The following is a 21,696-nucleotide window of genomic DNA, read 5'->3' as shown; positions in this document are numbered from 1 at the left end:
CGCCATATGTCCATCCAAATAAACCTCCCATCCCCATCCCCATCCCCATCCCCACTCCCATCCCCATCCTCATCCCCAATCTCCAATCCCCATCCATCCCCATCTCCATGACCATCCCTATCCCCAATCCCCAATCTCCAATCTCCAATCCCCATCCATCTCTATCCCCATCTCCATCCCTATCCCCATACATTCCCATCCCCATCCCTACCCCCAATCCCCTATATCCAATTTCCAATTCCCAATTCCCATGCCCATGCCCATCCCCAATCCCAATCCCTAATCTCCAATCTCCAATCCCCATCCCATCCCCATCCCTATCCCCAATCTCCAATCTCCAATCTTCATCCATCCCCATCCCCATGCCCATGCCCATGCCCCTGCCCATCCCCATCCCTATCCCCAGTCTCCAGTCTCCAATCCCCATCCATCCCCATCCCCATCCCCATGCCCATCCCCATCCCTATCCCCAATCTCCAATCTCCAATTACCAATCCCCAATCTCCAATCTCCAATCCCCAATCTCCAATCCCAAATCTCCAATCTCCAATCCCCATCCATCCCCATCCCCATCCCCATGCCCATGCCCATGCCCATCCCCATCCCTATTTATCCCCATCTCCATCCCAATCTCCAATCCCCAATCTCCAATCCCCATCCATCCCATCCCCGTGCCCATGCCGGCCGCTCTCCCCCCGCTCCGGGGGCGGAGGCGGGGGCGGTCCGGGGCCGTTCCGCGCCTCCCCCGGCGCGGGGGGAAGGGGGGGCCGGTGGCCGGGGCCGTGGCCGGGGCCGTGGCCGGGGGAGGGAGGGCATCGCCCGCCCGCCCCGCCGGGACAGAGCGCCGGGAGCCGCGCCGGGACGAGGCACCATGCGGGCTGCGGGGCTGCTGCCGCTGCTGCCGCTGCTGCTGCTGCCGCTGCTGCTCGGTGAGTGCAGCCCCCGCTCCCCGCTCCTCCTGCCCCGCTTCGAGCATCCCTCGCCTTCTCTCCGCGCTCCGCTTTCCCCGCTACTATTGGCGAAAAAGCAGCTGGGGCACGCCGGGCGCACACCCTCCGCCGGGATGCGGCTTTTTGGCGGAACCCCGGGCGCATCCAGCCCTCCGCGGCAGCGCGACTTGGGGCACGGGAGCCGCAGTGCTGCTCCGTGCTGCGGAGGGATGAGCCCGACCCTGCTGCTTTTCCCTCCCGAATCCCGCCCCAAACCCGCTCTTGGGGGAGCGCCGAGCTGCTCACCCCGATTTTGGGGTCCCATCGAGCCGGGGGGAGTTCGGGTTCGGTGTGGTGGGGCTGTCCTTGCAGTGGTCCAGGTGCTGCACCCGCGGAAAGTGAGGGGAGATGGCGCGGGAAAGGAGTGGGGAATGCTGCTGGAAACAGCAATTCCCGGCTGGAAGTTGGTGTGGAGTTGGGAAAAGATTAAGCCAGGAGACTTTTGGGGAAGTGTCGCTCTGGGGGGGTTTGGGAGTGGAAACAGTTCCCGGGGTCCTGCGGCAGTGTTGGGGTTCAGCGTGATGGAGTGGGAGCTGTGGGTCTCTGGTGGCATGTTTTGTTGGCCATAAAACACATGGAAAAGTAGCAGGGAAAGGAAATGCACTCATGCTTTCCAGAGTGAATAAAGGCCGGGAGGAGTGGGGCATTTCTTCCTTGTAATCAGGGAAAGTGAGGGAGGTGCAAAATGAAAATAAAATAAAATTTAAAAAAATCTAAACTAAACTAAACTAAACTAAAATGAAAATGAAATAAGGTGAAATCCTGCTCTAACTCGTGGTTCCCAGAAGAGCCCCTGCAGTACTGAATGTGCTTTTATTCAAGGTAACAAAAGCTGGGGGATGCTCTGGAGGTAAAAGCACAAGTGGAGGCAGGGCTCTGGGGATTTAACTCGGGTGAATTCCCAGAGGTCTGCCTGAATTCTCTGCCTGCTCCTTTTTGTTTTTCCCTGTTTCTCTTGGGACTCACAGGGTTTGGTGGGCGAACAGGTGCAAACCCCCATCTGTCCCTGATGCCACCATGGGCTCTAAAAGAGATTTCTCCTCCCATTAAAACTCAGGAAGCCCTGAGCATCATTAATACTGGCATGAAGTAAGAGCTGTTAATGCAATTTTTCTTTTGCTGACCAGAATTTGGCTGAGTTTAGCTGACTTTGCCTTCTCAGAAGGTTTTGTTCTGTTTTCCAAAACGAGATGATAAAACACTGGGATTGGGACAAAACAAGCTCTTAGTGGGAGGACTCATGGGGACCTGTTTCTACAACACTCTGAGGTGATCCTATTACATCTTTCTCAAAAATTAATTTATTAAATCCTTCAAAACAGTGTCTTCTGCCATTCATTGCTGCTCTTAAATTTTGAAATAAGCTGCTTAGAGATGCTTTTATGTTGCTCCCTGGGTATTGGAACCAGGATTTTCTTCTTTTGGGGCCAAGATTGGCATCCCTATTTGTTGAGTGTTTGGGTTCAGAGTCCCGGTAGTGCTTAACTCCAAGACTGGTCTCTGCTGTGATCATCTGAGTTCCTCAAAGACTAAAATTCATCTTTTTTTTTTCCTTCCTCCTTAAATGGAAAGAAGCTGGGCTTGTAAGTGAACCTGTAGTATTTTGAGTATCTTAGGAAATAATGATTGGGATGTAGCCTGCATGATTTGCTGCATCTAAATTGGAAGTGAAATGAGAGTCAGGGATTTCAGAACTTGTTTTTGGAAGGTGACAACTTCTGTGTGTGGGGCAGAGCAGAACCAGCCCAAGGTTGCTGAAGTTTTGAAAAGCACCTCTCTGGGCTACAGCAATTTCCTTAGAAATACTGACTTCCAGGCTTGTACATCCCAATCCCCTGTTTCTGCAGAGATTCCCCTTTATGTCCTTGCTTAAATCAGAAGAAAATCAGCCTCAGACAAGGCACAGCCAGTGTGTGTACAAGAGATGCAGCAAATATAGCATTAGGCAAAAATATCTTTAAATTCCGCCAGCCAGGGAGGGGCTCAGAGTGACCCATTGCAGCATCTTCATTTTATTTCATTTTATTCTTTCTCCACATTGCATCTTGTATTCCCACAGTGCTCTGATAGCAAAATTGCATCAGGAAGAGACAAAAAATAATTTTTATTCTCAGGGCATTCAAAAGAGCTGCAGCTCAAACCTGTCCTGGGGGCAGAAAAGGGCAGGAAGGGCTTTTAGCAGAGATCAAGCACCGGGCTCAAAGCAAACCACAGATTGATGGCTTTGGAATCCTTGTTGCCAAAACACCGCTTTTCATTCCCAAAGCTGAATTCCCAGGCTACCTCCCTGGTACTGAGAGTTCTGAGGTACTGGGAGTTCGTTTGTCAAAGAGCTGTCAAAGATGTGCATTAAAAAAAACCAACATTTTATCCATTGAATACTAATCCTGACACGGGCAGGAGGAGGCAATTGGGGCCATGTCCCCAGGTGGAGAAAAAAATTATTTAACCAGTGGGTTTTAGAATCAACATCAAAGCAGAGAGACTCGTCCAAGATATTTTGTCTCGGAGGAACTTTGATAAGATTTTTGCAACCTTTTTGCCATTTTAGACGTGCAAAGCCTTCAGCTCCCGGCGCGGACACAGTGACACTACCCGGGGGCTGTTTGGGAGGCTTAATTAAAGGATTGTTTGTAAATAGCTTGAAGATTCCTGGGTGAAAGGAACTGCAATATACTGATTTAATTCCGGGGAGTTGCTCTAAAGGCTTGTGAGGAGGGTGATCATTCATGATGGGGGTGATGGCAGAGCGGCTGCAAATATCTGCTCTCAGCATTCGCAGGAGGCTGGGCAAGCACTTCGGTTATTATTTTCCCTATAAACCATGTATTTCCTCTCCCCATCCGCACTTGTGAAAGTTCTAAACCCACCAGCATGAGTTCTGGGGTGGTTTTGGGTGGTCATTTACAGCCAGTGAGGATCCCCTTGCCTGTGCTGTGCCCCCACTGGCATCACGCTGTGTTTATTTTCTATCACTCTGTGAGAGCAGAGAGGAGCTGCTGGAGTTTAGTACCCTAAATTTTGCCTCTTTTTATGTGATGCTGCTCCTGGTGGCCCCTTTGCTGTGTCCCCAAGCACCCAGCACAGCACCCAGAGCCCCCTGAAGCTCTGCAGAGCCGAGGATGAGCTGAGAGGGGATTTATCCTTCCAGGGTGATGCTCTGTGGAGGTGAGGTCCTGCTGTGACCCCCGAGCTGCTCTGTGCTTCAGGAGCTCAAACCCCAAACTCAGGTGCCTTCAGCAGCTTCACCCATCCCCAGGTGGTCCAGGATGATGCCTGTAGCAAACCCACCTGTGGATGTGCAGGAATTCCTCCCTCCCCTCTGCTGAGTGATGGGGAGTGACACTTGGGAACGTGCACCTGAGCTCCAGTGCTGTTCCCAGCCTGTCACCACTCCTGCATGGCCAGCACCACCCTCAGCTCAGAGCAGAGCAGCAGGGGAGGGTTTGAGCCCTGCAGGAATCCGGGTGACCCAGTTGGGTCCATTCCCCATGTGCAGGCATGTGAAATCTCAGCAGCCCTCCCCAGAGCTTTCACTCACTCCTGCCAGCTTCCTGCTCCAGCGCCTGTTTACGTGCTCAGCTCCTTCCACAACTGGCCCATCTCCACCTAAGGATGTTGTTTCTGAATTCTTGTAATGCCTGCCCTTTCCTTCACAGAGAGATCCTGAGCAAACCTTGCTTTTTTGCCTTTTTTTTTTTTTTTTTTTTTCCACTCTCTAAGCAGCGCACAGTCATCTGGCATTTGTTGTTTTCCAGTTACCTGTGCTATGTTCACTGCCACCCCCTGGGCTTTGCCAAATATTCCATGTTGCAGAGAGCATTTCCTTTAGGCTTGGAACTGCCAAACAAATCCATAAATTCTTTCATTTGAAGTTTGTGAGGCCACCCTGATTGTCCAAGGAGGTCTTGCAACTTCCTTGGGGATGTGCCATCCGTCTCTCCCAAAAACCTCTCTGTTTGACATTGGGGCTTAATAAAAAAAAAAAAAAATCCTCATTATTTCCCTGAACTGCCTGGTGGGATGGTGTCCCACACCCCAGAGTGAGGGTAGTTCCTCCAGTGCTTCATTATTTGAGAGGTTTGGGGACAGTTTGTCTGAGCTTCATTGGGTTTTAAGTGCTCTAATTATGTATTTGTTGTAGTCTGAACATTGAAGCCTTGCAGTGTTTTGCTCTGGGGATCCTTGAGGAATGCACAGACCCAGTGCAAACAGGCAGGAGGGATGTGCTCTGCCCATATCACAGCTCTAGAGGTGCTCAACACTGGGGCTATCCAAAAACATGATGATTTTTATGCTAAAAAACCCTGTCTGGAAAGGTAGAAAGAGCTGGGGAGAAACAGATAACCTTCCTTGTTACAGTACAAAAATCATATAAAATTTTTTTTAGCTATGAACTGAAGAGGTGAAAAGCTGTTTAAAGAACTGGAGTTCCCATCTCTATTTTTCAAGTGTTTGGTGGCCAGACTGTGCAGTGAGTGCTCTGGAATGAGGGGGGTTCTCCCATCTGGGGCTGCTGTGGTGGAAATAGCATTGAGAACTGTTCAAAAGTGTAGATGTGGTGCTTAGGGACATGGTTTAGTGCTGGACCTGGCCTGTTAGCTTAATGTCTGGGCTGAATCCTCCCAGAGGTCTTTTCCTGCTAATGATTCCATGGGCAGGGACAGCTCCCACTGCCCCAGGCTGCTCCAAGCCCCAATGTCCAGCCTGGCCTTGGACACTCCCAGGGATCCAGGGGTTCCCACCAACTCTCTGGGCACCCTCACTGATGACTAAACCTGTTTCAAGTTACCTGCTGACTTTAAATTGCAAATAATGCTGGAAATAGTGATTATTGGTGGGAATCTTGGAATATGCCTGCTTGAACTTTCATGCCTTTGGGGGGTGCAGAGCTCTGTGGTGGCTTATTTGGGGTGACTTTTTGAGGGTTACACACCCATATGCACTTGATTTGAGCTGCTGTGTGTCTAGAGCCAGCCTTTGGCACTGAATATTGCTGAAATCCATTGGGAACCAGAAAATGCCAGAATACCCTAAAGAGAAAAAAAAAACCCTCTCTCCTTCAAGAGGTGAAGCGAAGCTGCTGAAAACTCCAAAATCACCAAAATCCTTCATTACTCACCTTCCTGCCGGGTCCTAGGTCTTGCTGATGGAATTTTTCTCATCACCAGATGTGGCTTTTTAGCAAATCTTTGCATTCCTACAGCTCTGTGTGCTGCAGGCACCTTTTCTGCCCCGTGAATAACGTGCTGGCTTGGCCACAGGCCAGGCTCTCTCACAGGCACCAGGGACAGTTTGGTGACAAAGCACTGCAAGGACACAAGGAGAATTCAAACAACTTATTAAAATCTACTCTGTGTGGTGTCTGAGAGCCCAGCAGAGAGCTGGAGGGGGAAGGAATGAGAGTGAACCTTTATTTTGGGCGGTGGGAATTGCAGTTTGCTTTTAGATGTGCATCCCAGCAGAGGGAAAGGAACAGATTTATCTTTCTGCAAGGCTCCACTTGTGAATAACATCCAAGTTCTGTGTCTCAGGGCTGGGTGGCAGCAGGAAAGGGATGGGTTCCAGTTTGGACAAACTGGGATGACTGGATTTGAGAAGGAAGGGAAAATTGGAAGTCACAGAGTGACTCTTCTGCATTTTCCTCCCACTGAGGGACTCTATGTAGGTTCAGATATTTAACAAAGGTGTTTAAAGTTGAAGCTAATTTATCCTTGAATCCAGCTGTGCCTTCTGAAGGCAGTTCAGATGTCTCTTGGGATGATTTATCCACTAGAGATGCTTGTTTCCATAAATGCTCCCCAACATGGGCTGATATCTCACCAAAAATATCCAAGATCTGCCCCTGGAAATGTTGTGTAACACAGTATGAATGTGCTCAAAAATGTTAAAAAAAATTGGTTGTGGGATTTAGACAAACTTCTTGCTGGTGGGTCAGGAGTGCACCCTAAAGGCTGCAAAATGAACAGGCAAATAGGAAGAACACAGTCCTTGGGTTTAAAATTCCAATCTGTGCTTGTCAGGTGCAGGACAGATCCTTAGAAATAGGCAGAGATGGGATCTGTGTTAAAACCTCCTCCAAAACTGAAAAATTTTTTTTTTTTTTTTTTCTGAGTTGGTCCCATTTTAGATGTCACTTTGAGGTCTGGTTCATACCCTTATCATCCTGAATAAAAATTGGATTAAACCAGTGGTTTTTCTCTCTGTTTCAAAGGCTCTGTGTGCAGGGATCTTTGGTCTTAGGCCACATGGCTGATGAGAGTGGTGAAAGGGGAAGGAAGGTCATTTTGCAGTGGAAGAATAAGACCTCAGTTATTAATGGCAAAGGCTGAAATTTTCACTCTCAGCCTTAATTGATTTTGGCAAATTTAACTGGAGGGGGAGGTAGAAATTGGCTTAGAAATTAAGCTCTAATACTTGAATATATATTAGATCTATTGTAGAGAAATGAGGAGACAGCCTTGTTAGACATTTATTCTAAGTGGCTTCTGCTGGATACAGAGAGATGACAAAGAGAAAAATACCCAATTTCTAACTTGGACAAAGGGGACTTGAAAGGATCTTCAGAAAGGCTTGGAAAAGCTGTTTGAGAAAGTCCTTCTTTGAAACCTAACAGCAAAGACCACTTTTTTTTTTTTTTCTTTACTCCCTGGAGTCTAAAGGTAGGAGAGCAAGATAAGACATTCCACCACATAGGCAAATGGGGGAAAAAAAAAAAGAGAAAAGTTTAACTGATACTGCTGCAGGCTGTGAAAAGTGGAGAGCTCCCAGGGTGACTATTATGTGCTGCTTATCAAAATACTGTGAGCCCTGACTGTGAGAAAAAGCAGAGTAGTTAAAAAGATGCTCTGTGCCAGCATGGGTTTGGTTAGCTGTGGTTATATTGGAACAACATCAAGTAATCAAGGTCCTCAAAATATCTATATATATATATATATATATATATATATATATATCTGTGTCTATATCCACATTGAATAAGCAATGAAGTTGTTCTCATTGGACATTTCTAATTTATCAAGCAACAGAATAAATATTTAAAGCACAGGTAAGGGAAGCAAGTTTTCTGCCATGTCCTGAGTGAGTTAATAAGGAGCAGCCTCAAAGCAGGTTGTGATTGCAGAACTCCAAATCAGTATTCTCATCATGCATTTTTTGCAGCCATCACTCTCTGCTGGCAGCCTGGTTTGGTTTTGGAGCCTGAAGGAATTAAAAAAACCCAATAAACAAATAAGAATTTGTTCCTGTGGGTTTCTCGTGGTAAAGTGGAGAAGGTAACAACACACAGTAAAGGCACAAAAACCTCCTCCTGTTTTATTTTCTTTTTTGTTGGCTTATTCCTTCTACTATTGGTCTTGTTTTCAGATGGAACAGCACCCTGATCTGGTTTGACACAATGCTAAGAAATGTTTGTGCTCTCCACTACCTCATTCTAAGGGCACTTAAATTTATACAACATTGCCATAAAACCCCCAAAAATCCTGTGTGGCAATGAAAAGCTGTGATGCCTGTGCTGCAAATGGGATGAACCAGCAGTTCTGGGGCTCCCAGAAATCCTGATCCAACCGAGAGACAACCAGGACAAAATATAAACAAAGTGGGACAGGCATCGAGTCACCTGTGAAACCAGAGAGCAAAATTCACAACCTTGAGCCCAAATTTCAAGTGCAGGAGTTAATCTCCCCATTTTCCTGAGCCTCAGGGTCATTCCCATGCCAAAAAGCCAAGGAGAGATGCTGATGTCTTTGAGATAAAGAATAAATTTTCCTGTTCTCTACAGTACGTGGAATACTGCGGGAAAAGAAAGTTTAATGCGACACCCTATTATAGACAATTATTTTGTTTCCTTACAATTTTCCCAGATGGCTAAAAAAAGCCCTCAAGGCTCTCAGTCCATGTGATTTTGTGGGCTTCTAAGACAGTTCCTGCCTATGAATGGCACCAATAAATCCCCATTAACTGCATTCAACAGGAGAATGATCTTTTTTTTCTCATTAAAGCCTCACAAAGGGTTCAAAACCTCATTTTATGGCAGGGTGCTTTGATTTAAATTGATGTGGCTTAAATTATGAATTTTAATCATGACTTAAAATACAGAAGGAGAAAGTAATAATTTGAATGATTTGATTTTTATCATGTTTTTCATTTACAATTCATAGCTATATCCTTTAAGCAGGGCTGATTCTCCCCATTGTAAAACTTGGAGATTTACAGCCCACTCTTGCCTTTCAACTGTGTTTTCTAACTAGGCTGGCACACTCTGAACATATTTGTTGAAGAAATTTTATAGCCTGAGACCTCTCTATTTTGATTTCTAATTTATGCATTTCTGGGGTCGTCCTTGGTAGTGATGAATAAAACCAATTTAAGGTTCATAGGTGGAAATCACTCTTTGCTTGTAGAGGAAATTTCTGTTAAACTGACAAATGCAAAAGATCATTTTAAATTCCTTGAAGATACATCAAATAACTGAGGACATGGGTGCCTTATGCAATAAACTTTTTGACAAACTTTTCAGTTTAGTGTTAAGCAATTCACAGAGCAAATCTCCAGCATCAATCTGTGATGGAGTTAGTGACTGAAAAGAATTGTTCTGTGTCCCTTGAGGGTTTCAAATAAACAGGAGTCATTCTCTTAAAATTCACTTTTACTCTTTAAAATGGGAGAGGGAACAATTTTATTTTTCAGCTGCCAGTTTCCAGTTGTTTTCACAGCCTGGAATTAACTGTTGGTGGAGCAGCTGAATGTGTCTCTCCTTGAGCTGCAGAGGGAATTTCAATGATAGCTGAGGTTTATGCACATAGTTTTTGACTAACTGACTATCCCATGCTGGATGCCCTGGACATCTGCCCATAGTGTAGGCAGAAAGCAATTAAAGAGAAGCAGAAATTAACAATACTTCCTTTAATTGGCTGCCCTGTTTTTGTCTCACATCCAAATCCAACCCCACTTAGTGTTGGAAAATCCAAGTTCCCCAAGTGCCAGGAGTGTCCTGGTTGGCTTTAGTTTCACTCCAATATATTTAATATTCTTTTTGGTGCTAGGTGATAAAATCTGGTCTCCCAAAACTTAGGAAGAGATTTGGCCTGGATGGATTGTGGCACATTCCCTTCATCCAGACTGTTCTGATGTGTCCCCTTGCTGATCCAATATGAGAGCATTTTCCCCAGCAAGCTTGGCAAATAAAATTTTGCTGTTTAAGGCAACAATCACAGAGGGGGAAAAAAAAGGAGCATAAAACAACCCTGAGTTGATTGTGATTTCCACTCCTGACATCACTGCTTTGCACAAAGCCATTCCAGTGGGGGGACACATCTGCTTCTGCTGCAGCACATCAGTTTAGGCTGATAAAATCTGATCAGCTGCAGTTTGAGCCAGCTCGAGTTGGAAGATGCTCTAACAGACCCTGGGCAGCCCTCACTCTGCATTTCCTCAGTCCAAATCCCTCCCAGGCTCTTGGGAGGAGCAGCATCCCATGATGGCCATGCTCCTGAGAAGTTCTTCCCTGGTGAGTGGTTATCAAAACCATCAAATTCACCATCTCATCTCCCAACATTATTTTCTGAGGAGTTTTCCAGCCAGGAGAAAGTCAGTAGCAAATGGAGTGGGTTCAGCAATTCCTAATGAGGACAGGGATAGGAAATACAACCCCCACAGTCAGCCGCCCAGTGAAGGACAAAACCTGTCACCCATCACTGTCCACGCTCCCCATTCCAGGTTTCTCCAAATCACAGCTTCAGTTGCTGGGGGTTATTTAGGGCAGCCAGTCTTGGGGGAGAAAAAGGCTTTTATTTTGGCTCAAGCAGAGTAGAGTGATAGGAGGATGGTGAAAAGTAGAAATGTGAGGTTGGGCTGATGGCAAGAGAAGTGGGGGATGTCATGATCAGTGTGAACATTTTAGAGGGTTGAGGAGGGAAATGCAGGAGTCCAAACTGATGGGTTGAGAAAGGGGAAAGTTGGTTTTCTGCTGTAAAAAAATCCAGCTGTTTGTGTGTTCCTATTACTGCATCTGGCCACAGGTAGCTGATAGCTGCACTTGATAAAATTTTGGGTGTTTAAAGGAGTTTGGTTTTCACAGGAAAACCCCAGAAAGCAGTGTTCCTCCTCCCTGACTACGTTAGAAATGAAAATTCCAGCATTTTGTCAACATTCTTGATGGAAGCAAAGGGAGCTGGCTCTACCTGCAGCTTCTGCTCCTTCAGGATGGATGATGGATGGATGGACGGATGATGGATGATGGATAATGGATGGATGGATGGATGGATGGATGGATGGATGGATGGGATGATGGGATGGATGATGGATGGATGGATGACTGGATGGATGGATGGATGGATGGATGGATGGAGATGGATGGATGATGGAATGGATGGATGGATGGATGGATGATGGATGGATGGATGGATGGATTGGATGGATGGGATGGATGGCATGGATGATTGGATGTGATGGATGGATGGATGATGGATGGATGATGGATGGATGATGGATGGATGATGGATGGATGGATGCATGGATGGATGATGGATGGATGGATGGATGGATGGATGGATGGATGGATGGATGACGGATGGATGATGGATGATGGATGATGGATGATGGATTGATGGATGATGGATGGATGATGGATGGATGGATGGATGATGGATGGATGGATGGATGGATGGATGGATGATGGATGGATGATGGATGATGGATGGATGGATGGATGGATGGATGGATGATGGATGGATGGATGGTGGATGGATGGATGGATGGATGGATGGATGGATGGATGGATGGATGGATGGATGGCTGGATGGATGGATGGATGATGGATGGATGGATGATGGATGGATGGATGGATGGATGATGGATGATGGATGGATAGGATGGATGATGGATGGATGGATAGATGGATGGATGGATGGATGGATGGATGGATGGTGGATGGATGGATGGATGGATGGATGGATGGATGGATGATGGATGGATGGATGGATGGATGGATGGATGGTGGATGGAGGATGGACTGGATGGATGGATGGATGGATGGATGGATGGATGGATGGATGGGGATGGATGGGATGGATGGATGGATGTAACGCTGCTTTCCCTGAGGATGCCCTGAGGCCCAGCTGGCTTTCAGGGAGGGTTCCCTTCTAATCCAGCTCAGATGCAGTTTTGGGGCAGGGCTTTATCTCTGTCTTGGCTGGTCAGATTGGTACCCTGAGGTGCTGGAGGAGGAGTGTTGAGAAAGTGGATGGGTGAGGAGGAGCAGCACAAGGACACCACTGATGAGGAACTGCCTTTGAAGCTGGATTTTGGAGAGTGCTTTTGAGATCCCACTTCATTTAATCATTTATTGATTTATTTATTTTGAACTTTATTAACTCCTGTTCTGAAGCCTGACAAGCAAGGGGAAGGGTAAGAAAAGTGCAGCTCATGAGCTGTTTCTGCAAGGATTTTGGATCAGTCACTCACCCCACAGAGGGACAGGAGAGAAAAGGGGCAGTAAGATTTACTCTCTGCTCAAATCTGACAAGGTCAGATGCTCACAGCATATGTCTGAAGAAATTAGAAGCATTCCTGCCTCAGGTGTTCATTTCTTAGAGGAATTCTTTCAGAAAGGTAATAGAGGAAATATTGGAGGAAATATTTTTTAGAATTCATTTCTGAGACCCTCGGATCTCTCAGCCCAAGTTTTAAGCACCAAGACTATTCTTTGATGAGATGGACAGTTGTGCCTGTGGCCAGATTTCCCATTTTTCTCCACAGAAAAGGCAAGAAAAGGGTTGTTACAGGAACCTGGTGCCACCTGCATCTCTCAGGACTCCCCAAAGCCAAAAAATTGCAAATTTTCCCAGTCTCTTCAAGCTATGGTGTTGCCATGAAACTGCCAAGAGTGGGGAAAGGAGGAGCCCTCTGCTCGATTATCTAATTAGGAATAAGGAATTTTTTCTGTGGTAATAAGGATCAGTTTTTGGATCTGCTTGGATTTGGATTTGAGCCATCTTCCCAGGGGTGAGGGCCTAGCATCCAAATGTCCCAAATGTCATCTCCATCACAGGTCTGGGCTGCCCTCCAAGCATCAGGGGTGTTTGCAAGAAGGGGATTTGCTCCACAACTTGCTTTCCTCCATCTCTGTTTCTGCTCCTGGAGAGCTGATCTGAATCCTGCAGCAGCACAGGACTTGGCCATCTGCTGCATCATCCTTAGTCCCAAAATGCAGTGTCTGGATTCCAGCACATCCTATTTATTTGGCTGCTCTGCTGTGCAGAAACATCCTGGGCAAAGGACCTGATGCTGCTGGTTTGCTCATTTGAGCATTTCAGCCTTTCATCAGTGGCATTGTGGCCCACATTGAGAGGTCTGGGTACTGGGAGGGACTGGTGATGGAGGAGCAGAGCAATTCCAGGCCAGTTTGAGTGGAGCTCTGGTCCAGTGGGAGGTGTCCCTGCCCATGACCTTGTGCTGATTCTGTGCCAGCCACCAGGGGTAGGAGCATGCCTGCACCACAGAGCAGTGCCTGCAGTACACAGGCTTGCAAGTTATTAATTATTTAAAGCAATCAGTTGCTAAGAATTTAAAGCAAATAACAATCAATCACTGAGAATCATCAATTAATGTTGCTGGAAGTTGTCATTTGCTTTTGATGGCTCAGCTCTTTCTTGCCTCCATGGTCAGCAGGCTCAGGGCTTGATTTCTGATTGGTGTCCTGCAGAATTTTATCCAGTTATAATTTCCAGAGATGTCAGGGTAAGATGGGGCTCAGAGCAGTGAGAGGGAATTTCTGCACAACTGATTCTGCTTCTCCAAAAGTGCATTTGAAATCTCTGTGGGGATTTTTCAGCTGTCTCTTCTGCCTAGCTGTAATCAGGGATGCTGGTGTCAGGTAGTTTTGGCAGCAAAGCCATGCTTTGGTTTGGCATGGGATCACTTGCAAACATTTCAGGAATGTTCATGCAGCTGCAGCCTTCACCAGAGCAGGGGCTCCATCTCCACTGCCCAGCTCCAGGATTACAGCAGCAGCACCCAGTTCAGTACCATCTTTTTCTCCTCTGCTCTGCTGCTGGCTTTCTGTGGGTCCCATCGTGTCCCTGCCCTCTCCTCCCATCTCCAACCCCACCATGACTCCAGCTCAGCTCCCTGAAGGAAATGTCCAAGCTGACGTGTCAGAGTTTCCCTGCTGAGCCCAAAGCAGGAGCTGGTGCCTGTCAGGAGCAGAGGAATTGGGATGTGAACACCCAGCCCAGCCCCACAGCTCCCTCCTGTACCCAGAGTTGCCACTCACCTCTGTGAATCCCCTCCAAGGTGGGAACTCAACCTGGAATTTGCAGGTGGCCTCTCTTAGGAGAAAGAGGAGGATGATTAGCAGCAGGGAGGGGATGCAGCTCCTTCTTCCTTCCTGCTTCCTTTGCTCCCTTCCCTTGCCCTGCCATGGCCTTCCCTGTGGCACAGCCTCCAGGCACTGCCCTGGAAAGGATTCAATGGCAGGGAGATGTTTTTGGTAGCAGAGAGATGTCATCAAAGCCCTGAGTTGAAAAGGTGACAGGGACAGGGTCTGTTCCATCCAGACCTCCCTGGCTGTAGCTGCTTTAAGCTTTGCTTCCATCTAGATACCATTTAGGATTTTCCTCCCTGACCAGCAAATCTCTTTGTGCTCAAACTCACTACCTGTCCAGAGAGTTTTTGGGGAGCTGAGTACAACCATTGCTGTGTGCTGTATTTTTTGTCATATATATATATATATATTTACTTTTTTAATTTTTTTTTTCCTGGAGTTTCTCAGCACGCAACCACGCCATTGAAACCTACTGAGTGCAGAGCACTGCATCCCCAACCCAGTGACATCCCACAACTTCCCATGCTCTTCTACTCAGCTGCAAACACGCAGGAATCTCACTCCTTGCTGGGCTGCTGGGTGGACAACATTGTTCCCCTATTGAGTCATTAACAATGAGGTCATTGGGCTGGAAAGACAATGTCATTCAGCAGCCAAGAACCCAGCTGGCTGATCCCGCTTGTGTCTCATCTCCTATGACAAAGCCACTTTTAATTGACTAATTAAAGCTTTTGCAGGCTCCATCTTGGAAGGGATGACCAAAATAGACATTGTTCTTTGTCAGCATTAAGTCAGGCCAGTTGGCTGATTAAGAAGCAAGACCTTTCTTCCTTCCCCACTTTGCCACTTGCTGTGCAGGCCTTAATTCCTGGTCCTGGCAATGGGAAAAGCTCCTCAGAGATATCCCACCATGTGTTGCAGAGCAAGATGTTTGAATGAGGCCCCAAGGACCTCAAGAAAATTCACTCAGAGCCCACTCAAGCCACTTTGGGACAGCCTGTGTTACCATCACACATTTTGTCAGACACTTGATATTTTGGGTTCCCAACTCCTATAGGATTTTGATGGTGCACCTAAGCGTATGGAATTGGGTGTTCCCATACCCTGTAGTCTTGCAAGGACAATTTGATCCACTGGCTGTAGGCCAAAGGCATTTTTCTTCCCATTTCTGGGCCATCTTTCCCTTTATGTATTTTCTGGGTGGTGCAGTGCAAGTGGAAAGCAGGGACTTGTCCAAGCACTGGCAAGAGATGTGCCCAGAGTAAATCCCTGCTTCCCTCAGCTCCTGCACTACCAGGACCCTCACCACTCTCTGAATGAAGATGCTTTGAGCCCTGAGACCAATGGGCACTTCTGCTCTTGACATTTCTTGCTCTCATTGCTGCTCTGAGTAATATCACCCCAGAACCAGTGAATAAATTCACCCCGAGGAACTCCACAGGACAAACACTGTTTAGTGCAGCTACCTTGCCATTTCCATGAAACCCCCAGGGTTTCTTCTGCCTGCAGGGTGATTGTCTCAGTTCAGATTTATCTCCCTCTTGCTGCCCAGGCCCTGAGCAGGAACGCTGGGTGTGTGTTTACCAGGGCTGGTGTCCCAGCCCTAAAGCACAGCAGCTGCTTCTTTTGAAGAACACACAAAGCAAGGAAGAGGAGCAATTGTTTGGGAGGAAGTTGGACCATAATGTAATAGACTCCCATGGGATTTACTATTAGTAATTATTTGTATTGCTCTGGCACCTAACCAAGCTTGGGGCCCTGGTTAGAAAGGTGCTGTAAATGAAGACAGCTCCTCTGTCCAAAATCTGCCCACTCTTGCAGGTAGAGATGGGGAAACTGAGGCAGGGAGAGGCTGACAAGTGTAACAAGGGTTGCTCTAGAGAGCTGTGGCTGAGCCAGCACACAGTGCTTGCAGGAGCATCCTTCCTCTCTGGGGGTAAATCCTAGAATATGGAACTGCAAAATGGTTTGGGTGGGAAGGAACTTTAAAGACCATCTCATTCCAACCCCCACCATGGGTAGGGATACCTTCCTCTGGATCAGGTTGCTCAAATCCCATCCTTGTGGCCTTTGGCACTTCCTCTACTTGAGCTGCTTCCACCTAAGAGGCCACTGGGTAACAAATATGATCTGCTGGAGGATCCTGCCCTGGCACAACACTGGGAAAGGCAGTTTCTCACTCTTTGTGCCTTTAATAAGTGATTTCTCTGATCATGTGTATTATTTTAAGGAGGGGAGGAGCAAGAGCTATCAAAGAGCACAAGTGCTTCAAATGGAAACTGACTTCTGAAAAACAAAATAAAACAAACAAACAAACAACAAAACAAAAAGCTAAAATGGATTTCTTTTCATGTAAAGCAGACCATTTCAGGAGAGTTAAATAATGAGGCAATTACAGAATTGCCAACAATAGAAGCTGATCAGATTACATGGGCCTGTAAAGTCAGATTGTCACTGGAGCCATTTGGTGGGAAAGAAACTCAGTGCCAGACAGTCTTTAAATAGTTTTGAATAAGAGGGAGGGTTGGCTGTGTCCTTCCCTTCCGAGGCTCTCCCCACCTAAAGAATAGCACTGAGCCTCCTGCCAAGTCCAGCCTGAAGGCTCCACTCACAGGCTCAGATATATAAATATATATATATATAAATATATGTATAAATATAGGTGCTCATGCATGCACATGGGTATATATAGAGCTTCCCAATTATCTAGGAAGACCCCACCCTGAGGGAGGTGTGGGTGTGGAACTGGAGGGGGAATAAAAAAAATTTTAAAAAGTTTAAAAAAAAATGGTGGGACCCAAAATAGCACAGATACACAAAGAATCCCAAGGAAATGTGGAGCTCTCCTCACGGCATTGACAGGAAATCTCAGGGCTGCTGGCTCAGTAACCCCAGCTAGCCAAGGTCATGGGGGACTGGGGGTGGTGGAGGGATGGATCCTGACATCAGTTTTTAGCAAAAATCAGGGTTTGAGGGGTGTGAGTGGAAGCTTTTATGTCAGTGAGGATTTGCAGGTGTCCCAGATGTGCCTGCAGAGGAATCTGTCTCCAGCACAGCCTGAAAGAGAAGCAAAGCAGACACAACTGGGGAGTGATATTTAACCAGGAATCACCCAAAATTTTACTTAGAGAGGCTGGGGTGCTTGAGGGAGCCTCTTGGAGGTGGCTCCTATGTTACTTGCCATCACCTGTGTCTTTCACATCACCTTAGAGTGCCAATAAACCAAAGATCTCAGAATCACAGAGTATCTCCAGCTGGAAGGGACCCACAAGGATTATCCAGTTCAAGATATTTCAGGTGATTCTCTTTGGGCTCAGCCTGGCCTGGTGGTGGGTGGTGTGTGAGATGGGCTGGGGGAGGCAACGTGACTCATGGCCCCAGACAGATTTAAAATAAATTTGCTGGCTGTAGGGCATGAATTTGGGCTGATTACTGACTCATCAGAGGTGCAGGGCACACAAAGGAGGGTGAGGCTCTGGGTCTTATCGTGCTCCCACCATCTCCTTTCTGCTGGTCAGTTCTGTGTTCTGTCCTAGAGATAGGCAATGACTGGGCACTGGCAAGCTCCCCAGCAAACCAGCAGTGGTGACAGGAGCAGGCAGGGGCTGCCTGAGGGTGATTCCTGCTGTAAACCTCCAGGGGAGGTGGAGAGGAAAGGGAGGTGCAAGGAGCAGGGCACAGCATGTTGTGGTGCCACAGCAGCACAAACTGGCTGCAGCACAAACTGACCTCCCACTCACCCAGCTCCATTTTGTCCCCTGTACCACAGCAGCCTGTGGCAAGGCAGAAATCTCCTTATTCTTTTGGGTTTAGGGTCTCTCCTCTTGTTTATGGCTGTGGCTTGGATCTCCTGCGTGCTGGGTTTGCAGTTTCAGCCCCCAGCTGAGGATGGCATCCTTGGTTTTGATGGCACAAATTTGAGCATTAAACCACTGCTGTTAATACCAGCTTTAATATCTCTGTGGTCTGGCTTTGTCAGGCTGTGGGGTCCCAGAGAAGCCAGTAGTCTGTCCTTGGGGTAGATCATTTTCCTTCAGGAAGAGCCCCCACTACAAGAAAGGGAATATTTCCTCCCTTCCTCTTCCTCACTGCAGAAATTAGAGTGACACAAAAAGTGAGGAGAGTTTTGGCTGCACAACCAACTCAGAGGAGCTGTGCTGCACAGGAGCCCTGTGGCCCTCATTGCCCCTGGATGAAGTCTAGACTGATGCACAGCACCCAACTTGAGTGACATTGGATGTGACAACTCTTCCCCAGTGCTGGCCAGCTGGCAGAGGTTCAGCTGGCAGGATGAATAGCTCAGGGCCAGCTCCATCCCTGCCTTGCTCAGCATGAACCCAAATATGGACCCAGCCAGCTGGAGAGGAGAGCAAGGCGAGGAATTTCACCCCCCTGTGCCACCCAACAGCTTGGACAGAGCTCTGCCTTCTTGTGGTCCTCCTTTCTCCATGGCAAAAACTGAAAAAAATGAGTTCTAGGGAGACCTGATTGTGGCTTTTCTGTAGTTAAGGGGGCTTAGAAGAAAGATGGGCACAAAATTTTTAACAGGGTCTGTTGGAATAGGATGAGGGATGATGGTTTTAAACTGAATAAGACTCAAATTAGATTGGGCACAGAGATTTTTGATGATAAGGGTGCTGAGATGCTGGCACATTTTGTCCAGTGAAGCTGTGGATGCCCCAGCCCTGGAAATGTTCAAGATAAAGTTGGATGGGACTCTGAGCAACCTGATCTAATTGAAGATGTCCCTGCTCATTACAGGGGTGTTAGACAAGGTTTTAAACATCTGTTCCAACCAAACTAATCTATGATTCTATAATGTGACATCAAATCTGACATCAATCAGAGCTTTCTATGCCCAGGAATTAGGAAAGGCCAACCTCAGCTGGGGAGGAAAGTGTGCCCCACCCCTGATGTTTGGTCATTTGGGAGCTTGTTTTGTGGGGACCATCACCAAATTTCTCCTGAATTCACTTTCCTCAAGTGCATCAGCTCTCCCTCGTCAGGTTAAAGAGCAGAGGAGACTTTGATTTGATTTAACAGACTTCATTTGGGCAAAATTAAATAAAGACTGATTTAAAGCTGAACAAGAGTGGCCTCCTGGTGGGTTGTGTGCACTTTGACAAATCCACTCTGAAATCATAGCTCCTTTTAATTTCAGATTCATTTTTTCTGAGTGCCTCTGTGCAGACAAGCCATCAGGCTGTATAAAAATCATCTCCTGTCTCGAGGGCTCACGTCCCCACTCCTTCCCAAGCTGTCTGAAGTCCTCCAGGAAAAGCCAGCAAGGGATGATTCATCTTTCTGGGGTGAAAAGCACAGGGAGGGATTTTTCTCTCTCTTGATGAATGTCTGTGTCCCCAGCCACCCTCACTGGTGAGCAGCAGGGTGGAGAAAGGTCAGGTCCCCAGGAGGAGATGCTGGGGTGGGACAGTCCAGACCTCAAGAGCAGAGCTGATGCTTTGGGCAAGTAGTTTGTGGTTTTGGCTTCTCCAAAAAGCTCCTTCCCACCAGCTCCTTAGAGTGGAATCAACTCCTGGCCCTGGGCAGAGGTGGTGAAGTTCCTCCAACCTTCTTCCACCCCAGAGAGAGGTGACAAAGCTGGGTGGGATCCTCGTGTGGTCAAGGTGGAATTCCCAATCTGACTACCCCAGTCTTTATGTTCTTCTCATGGACCTGGGATTCCTGTCCAAATTCAGAAAAAGCTACACTTCTAACCTATTTACCTTTTCTTAATTAAAAAAACCAAAAAAACAACCCACAAATTTTTAGTGTTCATGTTCACAGACAAAATCCTGAAAGCCCAACTTAAAGACTTACAACACTGAAGGAAAGCCCCAGATATTCAGTGTATTACAAAGTTCTGTGTTCTTACAGCTTTCCTGCAGTTTTCAGTGTTGTGTTGACTCATGACCACTGCTTTGGGAGAGAAGCACCTGAGCTTTGCCTTGATCCAGAGAGATTTTCTGGCCCATTATTCAGTGTAAACCTTGAGTTTCTTCCAAAGTCCTGTGTGACTTTTGCAGAAATAAAGGGGTCTGAGAGCACCAGGCACTGTGTCCTCCAGGGATGGGTGATGGATGCTCTCTTGATAGAGGCCACAAATCCTCCTCCAAAGCAGCAAGGTCACCATAGGACAGCTCCACTCCAGTGGGATAAAGGATCCAGGAGAGGACAGGAGGGTGGCCATGCTCTGTGTTTTGGGCAGGCTGGGACAGGAGGCTCGTGCCATGAGGTTTTTTGGCTCGTGCTCCCCACGTTTCAGTTCCAGCAGCTCCAGTGCCATTCCCTACATGACAAGAAGCTGAAGAGACCCCAGCTCGTTCTGCAGCCTGGGAAGGGTGTAGGGCTGGAGCCAAGTCATGGATGGGATGGAAATATCCTCTTTCTCCTGTTGGAAAGAGGATGATTTCCAGAATTAGTGGTGAAAAATACCTGTGGGTTGTGTGGATAGAGGTGGGTACATGTGTTTGTGTTTGTTTGACTCCTTGACAACCTCCTGTGAAGGATTTCAGAGCTTTCATTTTCCACAGGGATCTTCCTGTCCCCTTCTGATGTTTTTTTTGTCTTTCCCTTCACTTTTTAGATAGCCATAGATTTTCCATGAGAAGAGTCATGGAGACACAATCCTAAATAGGATGTCCTATGTTTATCCATAAGAGAGGCTGGACTTCCCACTGCTGGCATTCCTCACCTCTGGAGCTGGCCATGGGATGCAGAACAGCCTGGGATGGACCAGTTGGTTCCACTTGGGTGAAAAATGCCACTGATCACAAATTTCTGACAACCCCCAGACTCTGAGGAGAAATTCAGGAGAGGTCCAAGCGTGGCATGAAGGACAATTCAACAACAATGTTTTTGAGAAGGTGGGAGTGAGGAACACAGATATTCCTGCTCCCTCAAATCAAATCAAATCCACTGTCTGATCATTAATTAGTGCAGCAAATTAATCCATTTCTGCCTCCCTAAATGTGGTGTTCAGAGGGACCAAGGAAGCAAAGAGGAGACGAGTCAGGGCTGAAGGAGGAGAGGAGTGTGGGGAGGTGTGCATTGGAATGATTATTTTTAATATTTGTTGTGCTTCCAAATGAAACAGCAGATGAGCTGAGCTGGCTCAAGCACTTGCAGAAAGAGCTGATGGGGAATTTGTTAATGAAGCAAGTTTGTCATCAGAAAATGCTGGTTCATCAAAACCTGGGTTCTGGGGACATGTGTTGCAGTCCTGGCAGGAAAAGTGTATCAGGCTGTGGGAGGGTTTTCTAGCTGAAACCAAGGAGGTTTAAAGGCTGTTGTGTGAACAAAAAAAAGCCAGGCAGATCTAACAGAGAGGATGAAGCAGCCAAAGCTCATGTGAGGTGTGCCTGAACTCCTGATCTTTGGGCT

At 47.2% G+C, this 21,696-nt stretch overlaps 1 protein-coding gene across 3 annotated transcripts in view; it reads left to right on the top strand.

The window, feature by feature from the left end:
• The first annotated feature begins 763 nt into the window (after window positions 1–763).
• PODXL (podocalyxin like) overlaps window positions 764–21,696 on the top strand; it is a 47,642-nt gene continuing 26,709 nt past the window's right edge. The window contains exon 1 of one of the 3 annotated variants that reach the window (XM_079303982.1): window positions 764–944. In XM_079303982.1, coding sequence (XP_079160108.1) covers window positions 872–944 — 73 coding nt within the window. In that variant the 5' untranslated portion in view covers window positions 764–871. The remainder of the gene's footprint in view (window positions 945–21,696) is intronic. The other 2 variants (XM_079303980.1, XM_079303981.1) reach the window with 2 other exon arrangements.

The sequence above is a fragment of the Erithacus rubecula genome (genome assembly GCF_903797595.1).
Source record: "Erithacus rubecula genome assembly, chromosome: 4".
Taxonomy (NCBI): domain Eukaryota; kingdom Metazoa; phylum Chordata; class Aves; order Passeriformes; family Muscicapidae; genus Erithacus; species Erithacus rubecula.
The sequence above is the reverse complement of the archived record's forward strand: the minus strand, read 5'-3'. Positions and strand labels throughout refer to the sequence as shown.